Here is an 18,503-nt window from a genome sequence, read left to right on the forward strand (position 1 = left end):
CTGGTTCTGTCTGTAAGAAGCAGACAGCATGGCTGCTTAGGTGCTGCCTCTCAACAGCTCTTTATATTTTATTTTATTTTTTGAGACAGTCTCACTGTACAGCTACAGCTGGCCTGGAACTCAGAAATCTACTTACCTCTGCCTCCTAGGTGCTGCAATGAAAGGCACGCACCACCACAAGCAGTTAGTATTTATTTTGGTATGTGCGGTGGTGTGTAAGGAGCTACACACACATGTGTATTGAGAGCAGAGGCTGCTGCACTTCACTTTTATGAAGATGCTAAGGATCAAAACTCAGATCCTCATGCTTGTTCAACAAGTCCTATACCGACTGACCATTCCCCTGGTCACCAACACTCTGAACTAGGAGCATGTTTGTATATACAATGCTAGAAATAGGTAGAGAGGTCACCCAAACCACTTGGGCCTTCCACCTCTCTATACCAGCAGACTTGGGCTCCCTCCCCGGCTTCTCTTATTTCCTATTCATGTGCAGACCCTGGGCAATTTCATCCGATAACAGCTTCTGCACATCTTCGGTATGGAGTTATTCCCTTAGCTCCCAGCCTATGTAACCAAAGGCCCCTTAACAACACTACTTGGACATCTAACAGGCACCTCGCACTCAGCAAGAACAAAACCAGTCTGGACAAGTCTTTACCACACATCTGGATTCTAAGTTCTTCCAAGATACAGCATCTCTTTCCCTGTCTTATTGAGGCAGACTTTTACCTTCTGGCTTCATCCCTCTTCAGTACATTCTCAACAAAAACAAACAAACAAAACAAAACAGGAAGACCAACAAGATGGCTAAGTGAGTAAAGGAACTTGCCTGCAACCTGAGTTCAATTCCACATGGTAGAAAAAGAGAACTGTCTGCCATGCATTTATCCTATGACCTCCACTCCCATGTTGTGGCATGTATAAGTGTGCGCCAATCATACACATAAACCTTCTTAATATGATGGATCTCATGCCCAGCACTAGAAATCTAGCCAACTACCTGAGGCTTGTAATGCCATGGATCTTGGAGAACCTACAATCGGTACATTACTACACCAACATAATTCCTAGCAACAATCCAAACATTTACCCATATTTCCATAGATAAGCACAGTTCTCACCCAACAAGGAAACTTCTCAACAGATGAAAACCACTACAGAAAAACATAACTGATCAAAATGCAGAGAACAAGTGACCACGTGGTACCCATCCATAACTGTTACATCTACAACATAGCTCCTGCAATTATGGCTCAGGGATCATAGGGAAAAAAGGGGCCAAAAGACCAGAAAATTTGCTGTGAGAGTACATCTCTTAGAAATGTCAGAAGTACCCATAGCGGCTACTTAGCATGCTGCCTAAACAAGACCCAAACAAGGACCATGTCATAGAAGAGTAGGAATGATAGAAAAATACGTAGATTAAATATTTTACATTAGTATGGAGTTTTGTATAGTGATTTTTGACATACTGTATATAAGTTTCTACTCTTGTTTAAGGTATTGTACCTATGTAGCTCATTTTAAAATGTAAAGTTCTAGTCCTTAAAGGCTATTATTACAAACTGTTTAAGTAATTAAGAAATGTGAGTTAGATAGTCATTTATAACAATCAAATTTGTGGCCATGTTAGGTATGTTTTTAAGATTAAACAAAGATATATTTTAGATAGACGGTCTTTAAACACTTCAGAGACCTACAGAATATGGCATTTAAAATGTTTTAATAACATAAGTCTTTTCACGACAGTGAGACATGTCTGCTCTGGCAGCATCCATTTACTTCAAAAAAAAAGAAAGAAAGAAAGAAAGGAAGGAAGGAAGGAAGGAAGGAAGGAAGGAAGGAAGGAAGGAAGGAAGGAAGAAAGGATGATGGGCATCAAAGAACTTCCATATGGAATTTGTTTTCCTTGTGGCAAAATTGGCTACTGGGCAAGAAACTGTCCTTGCCTCAACTGCTGACAGAATGAAGTCCAAGCTGAACAAGCAGGTCACAAATGAAAGGGACTGCAGAACTTTGCCAAGATAAGGTAGGCCAGTCCTTCAAAATTCCTGCTTCACAGAATGTCTGTCAGATATTCTAGGACTATTGGTCAAAGGTGGATACTCCAATGTTGCAGAGGAACCTTGAGTGACTACTGAGGCAGCCAGCAGCTTCTATCTTTTCTATAGTTTTGGAAGTTGTTTCCTTCACACTTCCTGTTTACTCAGGTAATATTATATCCTTCTTGGGTCTCTGATAGGTTGAAGACTTGATAGTTATAGTTACAGTTTTCCTTGTTACCAGATCCTGAAAAGAAACTCACAAAAGAGGTGTACAGTGTATAAGGTTGAAAGACATAAAAGTTTAAATAGTTTATCAAAGAAAATGTTTTGAAATCTTAAAAGATAATCTTTTGGGTTAGTAATACAAGTTAGGATAGAAAGTGAATTAGGGTACAGAACTTTGGACTCACTGAGATAGATAATAGTTTCTCTGAATTCACCAAATGCAGATGGACTGGACATTGTGAATGTAATTCTAACCTGATAATCCTTCTTGTTGTATATAGTTTTATTGTGTTAAGAGTTAAAACCTTCCCTTTTTATTTAGAAAAAAGGGAAATGTGGAATATTTGTACACTAAGTGAAGATATACTAATAAGATGGGTATAATGAAAAGCTGAATGACCAAATAGCTCAGCAGGAGGTACAGGTAGGACTTCTGGGCAGAGAGAGAGCTCTGGGAAGAGGAAAGGCAGTCACCAGCAAGACATGGAGTGGAAACAGGAGGTACAAGATGGAAGATAGGTAATTCCACATGGCAGAACATAAGTTAACATAAATGGGTTAATTTAAGTTACAAGAGCTAGCTGAGGCAAGCCTAAGTTAAAACCCAAGCTTTCATAATTAATAAGTCTCCATGTCATTATTTGTGAGCTGGTGGCCAACAATAAAAGCTTGCTACAAAAGGGGAAATCTCATGGAGACCCAATCCTAGAAAAAAAACTACAACCAGCCAGGCGGTGGTGATACACCTTTAATCCCAGCAGAGGCAGGTGGATCTCAGTTTGGCCTGGTCTACAATGCTAGTTCCAGGACAGCTAGGGCTACACAGAGAAACACATTTCGAAAAACAACAACAACAAAATTTCAAGAGAATTACTGCTAATGAAGGAATGCCAAAAGCAGGGGAAATAGTCTTCCCTGGAAGAGCCTCCCCAACTGGTTATCCAAGATCAAACCGTCAATCCTAAACATATATATATATACAATATATATATATACAATAGAGATTGTGAAGGTTTTATTCATATACTTAGGAACACACATATATATTTCAATTTTAAAAGATAAATACAAATTAAATGTTTTTAAAAAAATCCCAGAACAAGTCTGTAAAATTTCACATACTCCTCCCAAACCTTCCAAAGAATTCTACTCAGAATAAATGCCTGAGTCCTCACTGTGCTCAAGTAAGGATCCATGACTAAACCCAAATAATCTTTCTCCATCTTTGCATTAAAAAAAAAAAGAAGAAGAAGAGTTCCAGGACAGGCTCCAAAGCCACAGAGAAACCCTGTCTCGAAAAACCAAAAAAAAAAAAAAAAAGAAGAAGAAGAAGAAGAAAAAAACTAAGGTAGGCAGTGGTGGTGCAGGTATTTAATCCTAGCACTCCAGAGGCAGAGACAGGCAGATCTCTTGAGTTTGAGGCCAGTCTGGTCTACAGAGTGAGTGCCAGGACAGCCAGGGCTACACAGAGAACAGACAAAATAGTCTCCAAAAACCAAAAACAAGATAAACAAAAATATAAACTATGTGAGGGTGTGTGTCTGAACATGAGTGTAGCTACCTCAGGATGTCAGAGGCACTGGCTCCCTTTGACCAGAGAAACAAGAGCTGCTTGACATAGGTACTAGGAACTAAACTAGGGTCTTCTAGAAGAGCAGCAAGTTAGTTCCTTAACCACTGAGTCATCTCTCCAGTTCTCTAACTCACTTAACTCTCAGGTTCTTGGGCACACCAACCTCCCTGGTGCTCTTCCAGCAGTTCACTTACATCTGTCTGTCTGTCTGTTTTGGTCTTGGTAAGAATGCACTTACAGGCCGGGTGGAGTGTTGCACCATTGTCTTTAATCCCAGTACCCAAATAATCTTTCTCCATCTTTGCATTTAAAAAAAAAAAGAAAAAGAAAAGAAAAACCAAGGTAGGCAGTGGTGGTACAGGCATTTAATCCCAGCACTCAGGGAGGCAGAGGCAGGCAAGTAGGTCACTTGAGTTCAAGGCTAGCCTGGTCTAGAGCTAGTTCCAGGACAGCTAGGGCTGTTACACAGAGAAACCCTTTCCCAAAAACCAAAAAAAGAATGCACTTTCAGAGAGCTAGAGGTGGATAAATGTAAAAGGGTTTTGGAGCGAGGAGAGGGAAGGGGAAAATAATGAATGAATCTCAAAAAATTAAAAATATACTTTCAAAGTGCGATTTTTCTTAGCTATCCTGCTACAATCCCAATCCCCTATAAATTGGCCCACATCACTCTCCCATATGAGCACCATCCAATCCTACACACTCCTGGTCTCCTGCAGAGAAGGTCAGCTACTTCAAGTCACCATTTTTCTTTATGGTCCACTTTTCTAGTCCAATGTCTAGATTAAATTCCTGACACTCAAGGAATTTTTAACCAAGTAAGGTGGAGCACGGCAGCTCACGCCAGCCTGGTCTACAGTGAGTACTAGGACAGCCAGGATTTGGACACAGAAGGAGGGAGGGAGGGAGAAGGGGGGAAGGGGGGAGAACACAATCAGAAGGACAACTAGCCATGTTACAGTATGGAGAAGGCAGAATTTTCAAGGACCCCCTCCCCAGGGGTCAGTGGGTAGACCATAAAAGGCCATCAAGCATTATATCAGGAGAAAAACTGCCCCATCATACCCTAAAAAAATTGTGTTTTTATCAGCACTAACACAGGTCTTCAAACACAAGTGTCTTTTTGAGTCTGATCTGTCAGCAGCATTCAATACCCACTTACGGTCCCGTATGTGTGGGATATTGATAGCACCGACACTCCGAGGCTGCCCAATAACATCATACCTTGAATCAGAAGGCAGAGCCAGCACCTAGCCGACCAGAATTGGCCATAGATAAGCCAGCAATTTTGACAGAGAAGACATCCAGGAAAGAAAGGGCAGGGACTGGAGCCTGAGCTTCCTCCTAGTTCTGGGGCAAGGGATGAGAACTCTGTAGCGGGGTATTCCGCCAAAAAAGCTAAGTCAGGTCGATGCTCTGAACCAGCAGGTTTTTACCCCAGCCTTTGGCTTCTGAGTCTTATTGATAAATAGAAAGATAAAGACTTAATGTAGCTGTCCGGACTAGAAGCCCGGCCAGGCTAAGGCGTGAGAGGCCAGTGGGCTTTGAGAGGGGCGGGGAAATGTGTGTAGGCTGTAGGTTATAATTAAAATAACAATAGACTCACATAAGGCCGACAAGCCAGAAAAACTTCACGTAAATGACTATGCAGTACCGTGCTTAACTTGAACCATTTTCACCTTAAAGGTAATACAACTATGAAATTCCATCTTAACTTAAACATCTCATATTAAGAGCTATAGGTATCTTAAAAACATCTACAAAGAAAGTGGAATTGAGTGGTGTTCATCTTTAACCCCAGCACTGGGAAAGCACAAGCAGGCAGATTTCAGAGTTTGGGGCCAGCAAGGTCTACATATCTAAGAGTTCCAGACCAGACAAGCTCGGTTTAAGACGGTGAGGCACTGTCTTAAAAAAGGTGGGGGATGAGGGATAACTAAAGAACTCTTATGTTTTATTCACCCCATACCTCCAGCAAGCATTATGGCAGTTTCAGTTATCCAGTCTTTAAAAAAAAATTAACTTCACAAATTTACACCTGGTTCATGCTTCTTGGGGAGTGAAGGTTTCTGCTTCCTCCAGCCATTTAAAACGCTGAAAAGATAGACGCCACAAACTACTGAGATGCGGATTAACGGTAAGCACCACTCCCAAGAAAGAGCCAATTTCATCTCTGGTGCAGCTGTCAGTCAAGAAAAACACCAAAAGCAATGCCATTCAAGACAGGTACAATTAAACCAGGTGGCAGGATTCCTTCACAAAGGAGTGGATTTTGAAGCCAAAGCAGCTCTTTAAAAGATTAATTACACAAATGAAAACTCTAATGCTGATGGGGGAATGAAAGAGAGATCCGTTGTGTGTGTGTGGGGGGGGGGGCGTGGATATTTTTAGGTCTATTAGCAAACGATGTATTTGGTAGATTTACATCTCCAAGACCAGCTTGCCCGGAAAAACAAAGACCCGTTCTTTCTCTCGAGCTTCGGAAGCAAGAGCCAGTTAAGAAACAACACCCACACTTCACCCGGTATTAGGACGCCAAGAAGTCAAAGTAGGATGCGACTGAATCACGCTCTCCAGCCGCAGAAACAGAAGCGTGGATCACCTATACAGGCTATCGAACTTTAAAGACAAAAGATGTGCATCTTGTGACTGCTGGAACATCAGTCAACAACTTGACAGAAGTTAAAGAGCTCGGCTTCCTCGCTCGGGCAAGGAATGGCCTAGCTCCGCGACGCACGGGTCCGCCCCGACCACCAAGGTGTCGACATCCTGATCGTCCCTCAGGCTCCCTGCCCTCCCTCCCAGAGCCGGGAGCCCGCAGGCTGGGGCGCTCCCCGAGGGCCTCAGCGGCGTCGGAGGCCGCGCCGTTGATGGGTGACCCCGAGAACCGGGTGTGGAGCGCTGCGGGGAGGCGCGGTCCGCCCTGCTAAACACACCGGCCTCCGCCCCACCGGGCGGCCTCAGGAGCCCGCCCGCGATGGGGCAGGCGCCCGCCCTCCTCACCTGCGTCCATCTTCCCTGTCGGGTCGCCGACTGACCGTGGTGTCGCTCCGACGGACTACTGCGCGACACGGCGACGGGAAGCCGCGGTAGCCAAGCGCGGCGCAGCGGAAGCGCGGGCGTCGCCATCTCGCCGTACGGCGGTGGGAACGCGGGGGCGGGGCCTCGGCGCATGTGGGTCTTGACCGGACCCGATCGCCCCGCCCTCCGCCGCCCCTTCGGAAGCACCCTGGAGCCGGCCCGAGCAGCGCTCGTCCGGCGCAGCCATCTTTCCGTACAGACGGCAACCCGCGCATGTCTCGGTACGGACTCGCCGCCCGCTGCGGCCACGACGCTCGCGCCGTGGCCCGGCCGCCCGGGCGCAGCGTGGTGCGGGCCGCAGCGCGCAGCCATCTTGCTGTACGGCTCGGCCGCGGCCCACGTCCCGAGCCGTGTCGCCGCGCTCCCTCGGGGCGGGTCGGACCAGCGGGCGGGCGGCAAGGACCGGAGACTGGCGGCGCCTACGATCGAGGCCCGCAATGGTGATCTGCTGCGCGGCCGTGAACTGTTCCAACAGGCAGGGCAAAGGCGAGAAGCGCGCTGTCTCCTTCCACAGGTACGCGGCCCGCCTCCGGGTCCGCCACGCCCCCGCCCGGGACGGGCCCGTGGGGAAACTGAGGCCGCGCGGTGGGCCGGGCTCTGGGGACCGGGTGCTGGGGGCCGGCTAGCCGAACGCAGCTGAGGTGGGTGGACGGGTCGTGGATCTTTGTGACCTTGGCCCGGACCGCCGACTCTGGGGACCAGCGCGGCCATGCCTCGGGTAAAGCGGCCGAAGGGCCCCCGCCGCCACCTCCACCCACCGGCGCCGCACTGATTTGGGCTGGCGCTGCCAGTTTCAGGAGCATCCTGCAAGGGCGCTTTCTCGGGTTAATCCTGCTCTTAGGTTTCGAGCAGTTCTCCGCTCTTGCCTCGGCGGGGCAGCCCGCTTGGAGGTGTGTGGCAGGAGTGCGGCCCGGCGTACGCAGCTCTACTTCCTGCATCCATAGCCCACATCGCTCTCCTCCGGGGGTCCTGCGGCCAGGGCACTGGCACTGAACACCTCCCGCATTCTGCATTCCGGTAGAGACCAGCGGGAGGACCGTGGAAGGGCTTTCTGGACGGATCTCGGGTGGCCCCCGGGGCGGGCCGCGCCTTCCTAAGGCTTTCAAGACTCCCCATTTCAGTAGGTCCTCTCCTGTGATTTCCAGCAGGAGTGTACAGCAAGCGAAGAGACTCTGCCTTAGAAGCCGCTTCGCATGTCCTACCTCTTGGTACTTGTTAAAATTTGAAGATGGGAATGGCACGTGTCTGTTGAAAGTTCACAGGGTTTCATTAAGTCTCGGGTCTTTGGGGTCTGGTTCAAAACAGAACCTAGTAACATTAAACAATCTTACAAATTAACCAGAATGTTTCCGTAGCAATTCTAGTTAAAACATGCCCCAGAAGTTTTGATAACAATTTTTGAAAAGGAGGCAGAGTTGCAAGGACTACGGCTTGGCATTCCCTGTGTTCTAACATCGGTAGACAGTACCCGAATTGGGGGCGGGGGAACTTGAGGAATCAAGCTCACAACACAGTGAGAAATAGAGCTAGAAGGTCACGTTGCTTAGAACATCCAGATCCATCCTGTTAGGACCGGTCTTGATCCACAGCTGTCTCCTGAAGGCTGGAAGACTTCAGGTGGATCGCGGCCACCAACCCTACAGACCCTCCCTTAATAAGTGATCAGTAAATAGCTTCATTAGAAGAGGGAAGAAATTAAGTATGTTATTGAGCATCCCTGTTTTTTCGTTTTCCTTTTATGATGCATACAACATAAATTTGCCATTTTTATTATTGGGGGGTTTTGTTTTTTGCTGTTTGTTTTTGGTGTTTTGAGACAAGGTCTCATTGAATAGCTTTGTTGGCTTAGAACTCACTGTTACAGTCTGTGCCAATCTGACAGCAGCCCTCCTGCCTCTGCCTCCCAAGTGCTAGGATTATACATGCACGACACCACAAGCAACTTTTTATTTATTTTATTTTATTTGAGACTCTACATAGCCCTGAACTCACTATATAGACCAAGCTGGCCTTGAACTCTCAGAGGTCCAACTGCCTCTGCCTTCCAAGAGCTATACTTCTAATCTTCCAGCTCCTTTCCATCTGTTTCTTTTCTTTCTTTCTTTTTTTTTTCTGAGACAAAATCTCAGGCTAAGGACGTGGCTAAGGATGACGCTGGCCTGAGTCATCCCACTCTCCTCACCTCCTGAGTACTGGAACTACAGGTATACACTACAACCCCTGGCTCTCTCTCTTTTTTATAGAGACACTAAGTTACCCAGGTAGGTCTTGAACTTACTGTAGCACAGATAGAGGTTGAACTGGTGGTCGGTCCTCCTACTTCAGAGTAACCGAGATCACCATCTTGCACCATTAGTCTGGAGCTTTGGGGCTTTATGCTGAAGCAGTTCCTTAAAGCTAGCTGTTGCCTCAGCTACTTGAGCCTCAGCTATTTCCTGGTGTCTGGCTCCCAGCTCCGTTGCCTTGCTTCTCATTAGGGTTCTAGCAACCAGACCCTGCTTTTCAGGTACTGGGTGATTTGGTTAGTAGTCCACTTGGGAAAGCTATTTCTGGTTGTATGGGTTCTACCTGCTGTCTCTGAGCATCCTTTGTGCCCAGAATCAATTGCCACACCTAGGAGGAGTATCTTTAGTTCCTCTCTACCGTATAGACTCAGGGTCTTAAAGATATACAGGAGGGCTTTTTCCTTTCCACTTCAGTAATGACCTGCAAGACGGTCCTGAAATCCTTATGAGTTTTTAAGTGGATGACATCAGTATGGGTTTGGATGCCTGCAACAATACTTGATTTGCTTTTATCAATGATAGTTTTAAGGAAGGTCATATCAGTATTTCTAAGCACTTTGTTGTGTGTCCTGCAGGTTCCCCCTAAAGGATTCCAAACGACTGATCCAGTGGTTAAAAGCTGTTCAGAGGGATAACTGGACCCCCACGAAGTATTCATTCCTCTGTAGTGAGCATTTTACCAAAGACAGTTTCTCCAAAAGACTGGAGGACCAGCATCGCCTGCTGAAGCCCACAGCTGTGCCCTCTATTTTCCACCTGTCGGAGAAGAAGAGGGGGACTGGAGGCCATGGCCATGCTAGGAGAAAGACCATGAGGGGCCACACAAGCACAGCAACAGGGAAAGGAGCCGTAGGTTCCTCACTGCCTTCAACTGATAACTTGATGGCCAAGCCTGAGTCTCGAAAGTTGAAGCGAGCTTCTCCACAAAGTGATGCAGCCCCCAAGGCCACTCCAGGTGCTGTCAGTCAGGAGCAGGGGCAATCCCTGGAAAGAACTCCAGGAGCTGGACTGGCCGCCCCTCTGGCCACCCACCAGAAAGAAGCAGAAGTGTCTGCTACAGAGGCTGACCCCCAGAAGGCCTCTTCCTCTGATGATGCAGGTGGGGCAGACAAGAGTGGCATCTCCATGGACGACTTTACACCCCCGGGATCTGGAGCTTGCAAGTTCATTGGCTCACTTCATTCTTATAGTTTCTCCTCCAAGCACACTCGAGAGAAGCCATCTGTCCCCCGTGAGCCCATTGACCGAAAGAGGCCCAAGAGAGATATCGAGCCAAGGTGCAGTGGAAATAGTGTGGCCCAGAGTCCCCCAAGTTCCTCACTTACAGCCACCCCTCAGAAGGCTTCCCAGAGTCCCTCTGCCCCTCCTACAGATGTAACCCCAAAGCCAGCTGCAGAAGCCGTGCAGAGTGAGCACAGCGATGCCAATCCCATGTCCATCAATGAGGTCATCCTGTCAGCCTCCGGGGCCTGCAAGCTCATCGACTCGCTGCACTCTTACTGCTTTTCGGCTCGGCAGAACAAGAGCCAGGTGTGCTGCCTGCGGGAGCAGGTGGAAAAGAAGAACGGAGAGCTAAAGAGTCTCCGGCAGAGGGTCAACCGCTCCGACAGCCAGGTTCGCAAGCTGCAGGAAAAGCTGGATGAGCTGAGGAGAGCAAGTCTCCCCTACCTCCCTTACCTAAGTGGCCTGCTGCCCCCCAGCCACGGTCAGTACTTAGCCAGTGTGCTCCCCTGCCTTCCTTCCTTTGACTAGGAGAGGTTGACCTGCTGTGTGCCTGGTGTCTCTGTGGGCTCCACGTTCCTTGTGATCTCATGACAGTGCTCATTGGCCAGGGAACCCAGGGTATAGGAGACCTAGTCACAGGAGAGGCTTGTGTGCATGAAGATTTAACATTGCAAGTGGCCAGGCGTGGTGGTGCACACCTTTAATCACAGTACCCAGGAGGCTGGGGCAGGTGGATCTGAGTTCAAGGTCAGCCTGCTATATCCAGGCTAGCCAGGACTGCAGGGAGCAGTGGTTCTCAACTGTCCTAACGCTGTGTGACCTTTAATAGATAGTTTTTCATGTTGTAGTGACCCCCAGCCATAAAATTATTTCATCACTACTTCATAATAACTATAATTTTGCTACTGTTAGAAATCGTAATATAAATATCCTTTCTTTTTCTTTTCTCAGTGTAGCCCTGACTGTCCTGGAACACTAGACCAGGCTGGCCTTGAACTCAGGGATCCTCCTACCTCTGCCTCCCCAGTGCTGGGATTAAAAGCTGTGCACCACCACTTCCCTTCATATATCTGTTTTCTGATGGTTTTAGGCAGCCTCTGTAAAAGAATCCTTTAATATCCCCCAAAAGGGTCACAACCCACAGGTTCCATGTTGAGAGTGGGGTTTGAGACAGGGTTTCACTATGTTGCTCTGGCCATCAGACTTGACAGCAAGGTCTCTTTACTTTTTGAGCCTTCTCACCTGCCCCTTTATTTTACTTTTGAAAACTGATTTCTAGGCTGGGCATGGTGGCATACAACTATAGCCCTCATAACCCCGGAGGGAGAGGCAGTTGTATCTGTGAGTTCAAAATCAGCCTGGTCCATATAGGTCCATGTCAGCCAGGCTATATAATGAGACTCTTGTCCCCAAAAAGAAAAAAAGAAAAAAAATGATTTTTATTACTGGGTATTCCTTTACAGAGTAAGGATGTATGGATAGTGTTCAGTGCATACAGAAAACTTTTCTGACCACATTTACTTTGTCAGTATCAACCTTTGCCAGTACAGGTGTGATGGATCGGTCTGCTAGAGCAATCTTTAGGGCCTCCTAACTCTGGAGAGAACATCCTAGGAAGAGCAGCCTCAGTCACAAGCTGATGTGGGTGTACTCCTTTTGTAAACCCTTGCCCATAATGTTGCTTTTGGTGCCCTTTTGCTGTGACCACTAGTAGAGAACTTTCTGAGCAATTAGCCCTGGCTCTGTCTACATTGTTTCTGTTGTTATTATATTATTGTTTCTTTCTCTTTGTTTTGATTTTACTTATTCTGGCTTCTGCAAAATTTCCTAACCTAAAACCTGAAGTTGAGGCTGTGAGTCTTTTCTACCTGAGGGCCCATTCTGGATTGCTTTATGCTATATTCATTCGTCACCAATACTTTGTCATCTCACTCTTACGTCCTTCTTGATCCTAGAGCTGTTTAAATGGTGACGATGGCTCTGATGTAAATAGGTTAGTAGAGGGGAGGTCATTTTTGGAGTTATTTTAAATTTTATTATAATGAGATTTAATGCTATGTCATCTTTAAGCCTGCTTTTTAAAATACTGAGATTTCATTGTGGCTAGCACAGTGATTTGAAAGTGGATCATCAGACCTGTCAGCAAGTGTCTTTACTTTTGACTTGAGTTCAGAAGAAAGTGTCCTCTCTCCTGGCTGGTTACAATACATTGATTGCTCTTTTCCTGACTGAGTCTGAGACCTTGGCCCTCCTGTGAGTTGGAAGAGCTGTTGCCTAACTTCTGGTAAGGTATGCAATCAACTGATTTCTAGAAAGGCGAAGCACTCTCTCAAATACCCTCCTGCAATTCCAGAAGTGCCTGTGTCCTCCTGTGTGTCTGTCAAGTTAGTTTTGGTTAATCTTTTGAGGTAGGGTCTCACCGTGTAGCCCAGACCGGCCTTGAACTTGTGGTTGTCCTTCAGCCTCAACTTCCCAAGTACTAAGATAGCACACCTGAACCACCACACTTCTCTGTATTTGTCAAATTTTGCCTTAAATTTCAAACCCTTGTTAGGTGTGTACATCTTCCCGATGACCATAAGCACAGAAAGCCTTTCTCTCATGTAAAGACCTCTTGTTTTTGAGATTTAGTCTCATTTTGCTCTCTGACTTCATTCCAGCTTTCTGTTCTGCCTCAACCTCCAGTTCCCTGAGTGGTCGGAGTCTCCAGACTTTGCTTCCAGTTCAAGGCTTCCTCCTCCTCCCTTGTTTTCTCCCCTCTCACGGGTGTTGTTGCCAAGTCTGACCTTGAGCTGGTCTCTCCCTCGGACTGACAGGCGTGGGCAACCGCACCACCCGTCACTCCCCAGGCCTCTCACCTCAGTCTTCTCGCATCACTGTATTTTATACATAGATTGTGATTGTCTTGAAGAGCTGCTTTGTAGGGTCATTGAATCTGCTTATTATCATTATCAATAAGTTGGAAATTTTATTTTTAATTTGTTAACCTTTCCCTTTTTAGTTGTTAATATGTTTGATCTTGGAGATGGTCTCACACTACAGCCCTAGCTAGCTTGGAACACAACTGTGTAACCCAGGCAACCTCAAACTCAGCAGTCCTCCTGCTTTGGCCTTCAAGTGTTGGCATTGCAAACGTGAACCACCAAGCCCAGTTTGTTACTCTGTTTTAAAAACAAACATGCAATCCTGGGTGGGGTAGTCACATGCTTTCAGGACTTGAAAACAAATTCAAGATTTCAAGACCATACTGGGCTACATGATATATGAATTGTGTGTGTGTGTGTGTATGTGTGTGTATGAGTGCATTTATGTGTAGCATTCCTCTTTCTGTGACTGTAAAGAGCTGATCAGTTACTATGCCTTAGCCTGATAGATTAGATAGATAGGCTAGAGTTTCGATTTGTACTGCTTGAATTTTTACCTCTTCAAGTAACCATTAAATATTTGGTATTAAAATTAATATTCTGGGCCGGGCGGTGGTGGCGCACGCCTTTAATCCCAGCACTTGGGAGGCAGAGGCAGGCGGATCTCTGTGAGTTCGAGACCAGCCTGGTCTACAAGAGCTAGTTCCAGGATAGGCTCCAAAACCACAGAGAAACCCTGTCTCGAAAAACCAAAAAAAAAAAAAAAAAATTAATATTCTGCTGGTTACTTTATTCACCACTGTGTATGTATTAAAGTTTGTCCTTTTTGGAAATATCTAGTGGCTTATCGGATTTTTGTTTGTTTTAGTTTTTTGTTGTTGTTTTTTTTTTAATTTATTAGCAGGGGCCAGAAGAGGGCATTGGATCCCCTGAAGTTAGATGCATGCAGTTGTGAGTGGTCAGACATGGCTGCTGGGATGTGAACCAGCATCCTCCAGAAGAACAAAAGTGCTCCTAGCATATCATTAGCCTAGCCATATCATTAGCCCTTTTTTTGTTTGTTTGTTTTTGAGAAGGTTCTCACGGCTTGGTCTGGAACTTGTTGTATAGAGGTTGTCTGGCCTCATATTCACAGAAATTACCTGCCTCTTGATTACTGGGATTAAAGGCAAATGCATCAGGCCCAGTATCTGGTCATTCATTCCTTCACTCATTTATTGAAGTTCTTGTTCTAGTACAGTTTTGAGAGAGGGCTGATTTGATTGACAGGGTTTGTTTTTGTTTCCCCTTAAAAGAAACTTTTTCAGTCTGATTTGAAGGAATTATTCTGCCTCTTACACCAGTTGCCTTATCCATGACTTGCCCCTTCTTCAAGGGTAGTAAGAGTTCTTTTGTTACCTGTTGTGTCTGCTTTGGATCTTGTCACTCTTGTGTGTTCTTTGACCTAAAAACTCAGGTTTTCAAATGTGAAATTTTGTTGTTGTTTTTTATTCTGTCTTGGTGTGTTGGAAAAGGATGGCTGGTCTTATGCAACTTTATTCAGTGAGTTACAGGATTCCTTCTGCTGTGTAGGGACAGTGCCCAGGGCTTCCAGGAGACAGAGGAAGTAGAAGTCAGGCACTGACTGGGGCCTGAGAAGGAAAGGATGTGGAGAGCAGAGTCTAGAGCTGGCCTGAGCACTAGGGAGGATGGTACCTCCTCCCTCACAGGAGCCAAGGCCTGGGGCACAGGCACGGAAGGGCTTAAGATGCTTTCAGGCACCAGCACGGGGCTTTGAGCAGGACCAAGTCTAAAACTGGGGTGTGAGGTCAGAGTGTGTGGAGGACTGGGTAAGGGACTGAGCAGACTTCCTTTCCAGAGGGGGTTCAGAGGGAAAGGGCTCTAGGCAGTGTGGGAAAAGGTGGTTGTTTGTCTCCAGTCCCACCAGGGCTCTGAGGGTGGAACCCAGTGCAAAGGTAGTGTAGGAAATGTGAGCATTGACGCAGAGCCAGGGACGGTCGCTAAGGAGTAGACAGCAGCCTGAAGGGCCGTGGCCCGAGGGAAGAGAGCTGTTGTTCAGGGGAGGATCCTGCAGGCCCTAGGCAGTGTGAGACTGAGAGCCCAGAAGCCTGGAAATGGAAATGGGATGGGGACCAGGGGTCAGGCAGTCACTGCCCATCTGACTCCAGCAGTGAGGCCAGGCCCAGCTCGTGAGCCTCCAGGAAAGCAGGAGGTTCTGGGCGGAACTCTTGAGAGGATGCCCACCTTGTACCCCAGCTCTGTCAGGACACCCACTGTCGGTTTCTTGCTCTGACCTCTCTGCTCAGATGGAATCCTCCACTGGAGAAGGAGTGCCTTGGCTACTTCTTAGGTTCAAGTGAAGAGGGCTGTTGATATTTGTTCATTCCTTTACTAATGGACAGCTTACCCAAAATGGAGCATCTGGGCCCATGGGCTTGAGGCTGGAGCAGACTGCTCTCCAGAAGTATGGCAGATGCTCCCTCTGGGACAGGCTGCTAGCATGTCCTCCAGCTTCTCAGACCCTTACTTCAAGACCCAGAAAATGTCTGTTTTTCTGCAGCCTTTTAGAGTAATGTTTTCTGTCTTTGCCTGCTTATTCCCCTCCTGATTGCCACTACATACCTTACTTTGAGTTATCTGTGTTGTGGTTTTTTGTTTTATTTTTTGCATTGTATCATTACTCTGTGTGTGTTGGCACTTGATAACCCCGTGCATGTGTGGCCCTCAGAAGACAATTTTTAAGTCAGTTCTCCATCTATCTAGTTTTCAAGGCAGGATTTCTCTTGTTTCTGCCATTCTCCAGGCTAGCTGACTGAAGGGCTTCCAAGTGCGTCTCTTGTCCCTTATCCCTTCTCCTTTTAAGAGTGTTGGGATTTTTAATGCACGCGTATACACACACACACACACACACACACACACGCAAGCTAGGCTAACTGAGCAGCAAGCCTGTCTTGGTCAATGCAATTGTGCCACCATACACAACTGCTTTTTTCTTTCTTTTCTTTTCTTAATTTGGGTTCTAGCAACCAAACTCTGGTTCTTATGCTCCCGAGGCAAGCATCTCACTGACTGATAGATCCCCAGCTCTCAGTCCCGTGTTAACGAAGTTGTTCTTCCCTTTGTGTTGAGCTTTATAAATGCTTTGTGTGGTTTAGATATGTCTTTCATGAGATGATACTTTGCGAAGATAATTGCTCCCAATCTGATCGGTCTGTTCTCTTAACTGTGGGCTTTGGCAGAGTGGAAGCTGTCTCTTGGTTTGTAGGTTGGTTGGTTGGTTGGTTGAGGTGCTAGTGATTGAGCTGGTGGCTTTGTATATGCCACACATGTGGTACCCCCAGCGGTGTCCCTAGCCATGGAGTTTTCAATTTTATTTTTTATTCATTTTATTTTATGTTTATGGTGTTTTGCCTACATGTATGTCTATGCATGCCTAGTACCCACCAGGGCCAGAGGAGGTCATTTGGATCTCTTGAACTGGAGTTACAGACAGTTGTGAGCCACCATGTATGGTGCCAGGAATTAAACCCAGGTCTTCTGAAAGACAGCCAGTACTCTTAATCCCTGGGCCAGCTCTCCAGCCCAAGACTGCAGTGGATTTGTTTGTTTGTTTGTTTGTGGGTTTTTTTGTTTTGTTTTGTTTTTAGTTTTTCGGAATAGGGTCTCACTGTAGCTTTGGAGCCTGTCCTGGAACTAGCTCTTGCCTCAAACTCACCGAGATCTGCCCACCTCTGCCTCCTGAGTGCTGGGATTAAAGGTGTGTGCTACTACCGCCCGGCAAGATTTCAGTTTTAATGAAGTCAGTGTGATTCTGGAATCTGGAAGTTCTGCTACTCAACACTAACCCCTTCCTGCCCCAAAAACAGAGGTTAAAGAAAGAGACAGTTTTTAATACAGATGCAGACTGTGAAAGACAGGGTAAATGTTCATTATCATCTGCCCTTTTTTTTTTTCTTCTCAGAAATATGTATGAGATGGTGGACTGGAAATTTAGAAATTCTACCCTTCTGGCTTGGCCAGGCTCGTTGTCTCCAGACCCATTACTTCGGTAGATGTTTGCTAAGGGCTGTTTTGTCCCCTCTCTTTGGCGATCAGGGTCAGATCTGTACTACTGCATGTCTGTTTACTGATTTGCAAGTATGGAAGGTAGGACTAAGTGCAGCTAGTATAGGTCAATTTCATTTTGGATTTTATTTCTTTGTGTTATTTTCTGTTTTTCCGTCAGAAAGGAGTTCTTCCTTAGCCGAGCTGAGTGGGCTGCTGGGGCCTGCTCATTCTCTCTTACCAGCTTATGTGGGTCATGCTTTTGTTACTACTGCTAACAGCTCTTACCAAATCAAGGTTACCTAGATTTTCTCTGTTCCCTCCAGGAGTTTTATAGCTTTGTATTTTTACATTTGGGTCTGTAAAATTACATTCTGAGATAACTTTTCCACTACAGGAGCACTGTAGTAAGCACTGTAGTAAGATTGGAAGTGGACTGCTTCACCAGCTTTACTTTAGTGTGGTGTTAACTGTTCCAGATTCCTTTACCTTCCCACATGCTCTTTAGAACCGTTCTGTCACTGTTCCCAGAATATCTGGTGGCACTCAGACAGGCCCAGCGCTACATCTGTAGAGCAAGTTGGAAAGAACTGACAAGCTAGCAATATGGTTCTCCATAAAATCCTGCATTATTTAGAGTTTATGGTATCACTTACCTAGGTTGGTACTTTTCCTCAAAATTTAAACATATTTTCATGAAAGTTATGATATCTGGACAGGTAAAGGTCCTTGTTGCCCAGGCTAATGACCTTGCTTTCGTCCTTAGACCCACAAGGTGGAAAGGCGAAAACAGTCTTCTGCAAGTATCCTCTGACTTCAGATGCATACCGTGGCACACCGGTGCTCAAGTATCCTCTGACTTCAGATGCGTACCGTGGCACACGGGTGCTCAAGTATCCTCTGACTTCAGATGCGTACCGTGGTACACGGACTTCTGCAAGTATCCTCTGACTCCAGATGCATACCGTGGTACACGGGTGCTCACAGACATGCACACATACACACACTAATAATTAATGTTTAAAATGCGTACATAGAGCCGGGCGGTGGTGGCGCACGCCTTTAATCCCAGCACTCGGGAGGCAGAGGCAGGCGGATCTCTGTGAGTTCGAGACCAGCCTGGTCTACAAGAGCTAGTTCCAGGACAGGCTCCAAAACC

The 18,503-nt window shown here is 46.5% G+C and overlaps 2 protein-coding genes across 3 annotated transcripts in view; one reads left to right on the forward strand and one right to left on the reverse strand.

The window, feature by feature from the left end:
* The window catches only part of Atg4b (autophagy related 4B cysteine peptidase), a 40,971-nt gene extending 34,023 nt beyond the window's left edge, over window positions 1-6,948 (reverse strand). Inside the window, exon 1 of the mRNA XM_057762589.1 lies at window positions 6,850-6,948. Within this exon, the coding sequence (XP_057618572.1) occupies window positions 6,850-6,859 (10 nt within the window). The 5' untranslated portion in view covers window positions 6,860-6,948. The remainder of the gene's footprint in view (window positions 1-6,849) is intronic.
* Window positions 6,949-7,056: 108 nt separating this feature from the next.
* The window catches only part of Thap4 (THAP domain containing 4), a 40,027-nt gene continuing 28,580 nt past the window's right edge, over window positions 7,057-18,503 (forward strand). Inside the window, exons 1-2 of one of the 2 annotated variants that reach the window (XR_009056708.1) lie at window positions 7,057-7,441; window positions 9,788-10,917. Coding sequence is in view for 1 of the 2 variants with exons in the window: in XM_057763258.1 (XP_057619241.1) it covers window positions 7,365-7,441; window positions 9,788-10,917 (1,207 nt within the window). In the remaining variant the exon portion in view is untranslated. The remainder of the gene's footprint in view (window positions 7,442-9,787; window positions 10,918-18,503) is intronic. The other variant, XM_057763258.1, reaches the window with a different exon arrangement.

Source organism: Chionomys nivalis, chromosome 2, assembly GCF_950005125.1.
Source record: "Chionomys nivalis chromosome 2, mChiNiv1.1, whole genome shotgun sequence".
Lineage (NCBI taxonomy): Eukaryota > Metazoa > Chordata > Mammalia > Rodentia > Cricetidae > Chionomys > Chionomys nivalis.